Source organism: Herpailurus yagouaroundi, unplaced genomic scaffold (genome assembly GCF_014898765.1).
Source record: "Herpailurus yagouaroundi ecotype Mexico unplaced genomic scaffold, PumYag 164, whole genome shotgun sequence".
NCBI classification, from domain to species: domain Eukaryota; kingdom Metazoa; phylum Chordata; class Mammalia; order Carnivora; family Felidae; genus Herpailurus; species Herpailurus yagouaroundi.
This window is the reverse complement of record NW_024412405.1, coordinates 357,099-362,047: the sequence shown is the minus strand read 5'-3', so window position 1 is coordinate 362,047 and position 4,949 is coordinate 357,099. Positions and strand designations below refer to the sequence as shown.

The following is a 4,949-nucleotide window of genomic DNA, read 5'->3' as shown; positions in this document are numbered from 1 at the left end:
ATCCATCCATCATTCAGCCATCCAACACCCATCCAACCGTCATCCATCCATCATCCACCCATCCATCATTCACCCACCTATCATCTATCCATCCATCCATCATCCATCTATGCATCCATCATTCACCCATCCAACACCCATCCATCATCCAGAAAACAGGTATTCACCATCTATCCATCCATCATTCACCCATCCAACACCCATTCATCTATCATCCATCCATCCATCCATCATTCACCCACCTATCATCTATCCATCTATCCATCCATCATCCATCCACCTACCATCTATCCATCCATCCATCCTTCACCCACCTATTTATCCATCCACCCATCATCCATCCACCTATCATGTATGCCTGTCCATCCATTCATCCAGAAAACAGGTATTCAGTTCCTCCTCGATATCGGGCACTGGGGTAAATACAACCTGCTTCTGGTCTTAAAGGGTCAAGTACATTGAAGGTGAGCAGATTAGAGCTGATTATCACGGAATGAGAGATAAACACAGGGTTAGGAAAAGCTTCCCACAGCGGGAGACTCAAGACAAGCAGGTATCAGTCAGACTAAGGGTGTGGGGGTGGCATCAGGGGCAAAGGCACAGGGGCTTGCAATGGTGCGATGCTGGGATCAAGAGGGAGGCTGTGCGTGTACAGAGGCCTGGAAGGTGGCTGATCACGCAAGGCTTAGTCAGCCTCCTTCAGGAACCTCACACGGTGGCTTCAACCTCTGTAACTCCTTGACCCTACCCTCCTCTGTTCTGGTCATTCTTCTCGGAGGGCTGGGAAGAAGCTGCCATCCCTTGGCTCCAGTGAGGCCTGGTGTAGCCCCGCGGCCACTTCTGCACGGCCTCCGGGAACCTCGGATCCAGGTGCCGTGTGTGCCACTGGGGTAGGTGACTATGCACACGTGCACAGTTGTGTGCATGTGCATACACATGCTGTTGTCCATGCACATCTGCACGCGAGCTTATGTTCTAGTGTGTAGACACGGTTGTCTTACATGTGCATGTGTGTGCGCACGTGTGTGTGTGCGTGTGTGTGTGTGTGTGTGTGTGTGGCTGTGTGTGCATGCACATGTGCCCAGAGCTGGGTGCGGAGTGTGATCTGAGGCTGCCAGAGGGGACTGAGCTCACAGACAGGAAGCTCACCACGTGTACCAGACCAGGACTCAGTATGGTCCAGGCTGAGGCCACCACTGACACCGCTGGGTTAGAGCAGGAGAAGGAAAAGGGAAACTATCTAATGGGCCTAATTCCAGGTCCACGAGCTTTACTTCGCATTCGGAGTGGGCTGAAGGGCCCCTTCCCAGAATCCCTGAATGTGGCTCTGAGAACGACCAAACCCCACCCGGGGACAATGCAGCTCATCTGCCTCCCAGTGGGCTCTTCTCGTGTCGGCCTCTCCTGAACGACAGCCCCAACCAGTCAGGGGTCACCTAATCTGCCCCACCTGCACTGCTACTCTCTGTGGGACATCACGGCAGTTACATGTGCAGGATAATCTAGCTGCAAGATATTACGACTGGAGCTTCCAACACGCACATGCACACGGCCCTCTGCAATCTGGTGTCGAGGGGTATGGAAGGTTATTACACGTAGGATCTTCTCAAGAATTTGGCAGTTTGGAGACTGTAAATGAAATTCCATTTTGAAATTATCTACAGAATCTGTTGTTAAAGTAATTCTGCCACAGAGCTGCCCAAACTGCAGAAAGTGCTTCCCCTTGGTGCTGTGAACAGTAGCACACAGGCCATGGGGAACACTGCACGTGGACCACAGAGGCCCAGAGCACCCATCATCTCTGCAGAAAGCTCCAGGTGTCACTGTCACTGGGACCCAGAGCCACCTGCAACCATGAGAGACAACACCCCAGACCATGTGTTGCCTCACCTTGCATTTTCTCTAGCTTGCTCATGTACAAGTTGAAGAGGGAGTAGATACGCTCTGTCTCTCGGTCCCCATCGATGTCCAGCTGGATGTTTGCCGGGAGGCCACTGCCCGAACACAGCAAGACAAGAACAGAAAGAACGATGTGAACTGTAACATTTCTGTTTTTAAAGACGCTGAAGATGACGGAGTGACCCCACACCGAGCTCCTCCCTGATGGGGCTGCAGAACAGTTCAGGAGCACTGAGAAGTGACCATGCACAGCCCAGAGGACCAGAGGCCTAAGAGCTGCTGTGACAGCAAGCCAACAAGCTTGTTTTGCCATGGAAAGAAATGATCTGGAATAAAAAGCCGCCCCCCCCCCCCTGCCCCCGCCGCCCTGATGTTGCACTTGGGCCACATGCCCTGAAGGGTCGGTCTGCTGCCCCAGGAGGGGCCAGGCCAGGTCCCTGCTCCTCCCTGAGCCTGCCTGCGGTGGCCCCAGCTCCTGCCCCGGGTGTGGCAGTTTCCCATTCCCCAGACACAGTGCTCAGCCTCTCCTGGGGGCGGGGGGGACCCAGCAGGGATTTTCCCGGGACTCAGCTTCTTCATCTGCGAACTGGATCTTCCCATTCCCACCTCCATGAGCTTTGGGGGTATTCCTCATACCCACAACCACAACAGATGAGTCACATGGGGGTACCCAGGCCTTCTTCCAGAGCTGGCAGAGGGGAGCCTCTCAGGACCCTCAGGAGGCCTGGGAGATAAGGGCTGATCTGGTTTCCAAAGCAGGGGGGTGTGCAGATGACAGGTGCACAAACCAAAGCGGGTGTGAGCAGGTGGTGGGAAATGTCCAGTCTCTTCTTAGCAGAAGCCCGACAGCACTCTGCCCCTGGAAGTTTCCCCTCAGCATGGAACCCCTTCCTTCACTGCCACCCACCCCCAAGGATCACTAGGACCCCGGGCAGAGACAGGAGGAGAGTCAACAGTCTACAGAGCCCTCGTGAGGATGCACTGTCCCGTGTGGACTCCTCAACAATTGCAAGAACAGCCTAGGAGATTCAGCTACGTGTATGCAGCTAGGCGGCAGCTGGATCTGCCCCCAATGCAGCCCCTTGGCCAAACTTCCCTGTACAGTGCACAAGCTGGACAACTGTGCTTGGCCACACTGGGTGGCTGTGAGACAGGGGAACTGAAAGGACTCCGTGAAAATATAGCCATTTTTTCCCTTTGCTCCTTTTCCAGCTTCTATTCTTGCTAGGGCCTGTGCACCTGCCCCACTCTACACCTGCCTTGTAACACGCATAGCATACGTCCTCCTTGTGAGGGACTGGGAAGTAATGCTGTCTTTGGAGTCTTCCAGCACAACAGGTGACAGCTAAGGAGAGACCCACTGGGGTTGTTGTAAACGTTCTCTAAGACCACTGACTCCAAACACCTTGATGCCAAGACCCCGGCTTGAGGGAATAAGTGACTTATGACACCTGGACCCTGTCCTTGCATTGACCAGTTCCTGGACCCTGAGGGGACATGTGCACCAGACCACAATCGTCAATAAAAACCCCAGGCCCCAAGCGAAGAGGAGACTCCTGCTCTGTTCCTCAATCTCCTGGGCGCTCTGTCCGTCTTTCTCTCTGGTCAACAAACTGTATTTTCACTTCCTGCTGGTTCACGTTTGATTTCCATCCTGCATGAAGCCCAGGGCCTTCGCGGCTGGCCCGTGGGACCCGGGCTGCCGGCATCAGCGGGAGGGTCCCAGGGGCTGGAGAGGCACAGACCTACCCGGTGCAGGGGGAACAGCCAGGAGCTGTGTCCGACGAGGCCCTGCAGCAGAGCCAGTGGCCGTTCAGGTAGGCGGAGGGGTGGTAGACAGTGAGGCGCTTCTTGTTGCGCTGGCTCACTTTGGTGAGGATGTCGATCCAGGCCTTGGCCTCCACACAGTTGTTGGCCTGGATGTACAGAGCTCGCTCCGGCTGGATGACCTGGAACATCTGAGGAGGCAGTGAACTGGTTCAGAGAAGCCACATGGCAAGACATCCTGCCCAAGCCACAAGGGTCATTATTATTGATGCAGACCAGCCCAGGGGCCATGGAGGGAGGGAGGGTAGAGCCCACCCAGAGGCCTGGACAAGCCCAGGGGCCATGGTGGGCACAAAGGGCTTTCTGTTGCCCTTGCACATGATGGAGTCACAAGCCACAGCCTTCCCCCTGGGCGATTCAGGAGGCTGGGTCACTGCTGGTCAGCCCAGCCAAGACACTTCTTTTCCTGGTGTCTCAGGGGTCTCCCTCCAAGAAGCAAAGGAGTAGAACTGCTTATCCCCTAGGGGACCTCCTGAAGTTGACTGTAACCATTACATAAACGGGGCTCTCTCTATGCTGAGAGCAGAGACCCTGATGTGGGGCTCGACCTTACAAACTGTGAGATCATGACCTGAGCCGAAGTTGGATGCTCAACTGGCTGGGCCACCAGGTGCCCCAGGTCTCCTGACCTTTAAGCTGGGGCAGGCTTCTGCTCAAGGTGTGTCAGAGCTTACCCTGCCTGCCTTCCTGTCCTCACCCCCACACCAGCCTTAGCACCTCTGCATGTGCTATTGTGTTTGCCCCACCCCACCTGATCACCCGGGGGTTCTTCTTCCAGGTAGGCGTTGCTTCCTCTGTGAGTGTTCTTAGAGCCTCCACTACCTTTCTTATTATTCATTCGACAAACATCCCTGCATACCAGGCACTGTCCTATATTCTGGGGACACAGTGTGCCCCAAACAGAGTTTCTATCTGCATGAACTTCCAGCCAGCAAGGATAAAAAAGAACACAAAGTGCAGGGGCTGTGTGTGTGTGCTGGGGGTGTGTGTGCTGGGGGGAGGGGGGTTGGAGGAAGGGTCAGGAGACAATCTTCTAAATAAACATCCCGGCTGAGGTCAGAAAGGTGACTAAGAAACAATAAAGCTGAAGGAGGAAGCAGATGAGGAGTCCCAGGCAGAAGGACCAGTAAGTGCAGAGGTCCTGGGGCAGTAGGGATAGGAAGTGCAAAGGTCCTGGGGCAGCGGGGTGAGGAAGTGCAGAGATCCTAGGGCAGTGGGGTGAG

General features: G+C 55.0%; 1 protein-coding gene across 3 annotated transcripts in view; it reads right to left on the bottom strand.

Moving 5' to 3' along the window:
- The window catches only part of RASA3 (RAS p21 protein activator 3), a 120,777-nt gene that overhangs the window by 5,181 nt on the left and 110,647 nt on the right, over positions 1 to 4,949 (bottom strand). For all 3 annotated transcript variants that reach the window (XM_040486985.1, XM_040486986.1, XM_040486987.1), the window contains 2 exons: positions 3,649 to 3,857; positions 1,891 to 1,994 (listed from right to left, as the gene is read on the bottom strand). In XM_040486985.1, coding sequence (XP_040342919.1) covers positions 1,891 to 1,994; positions 3,649 to 3,857 — 313 coding nt within the window. The remainder of the gene's footprint in view (positions 1 to 1,890; positions 1,995 to 3,648; positions 3,858 to 4,949) is intronic.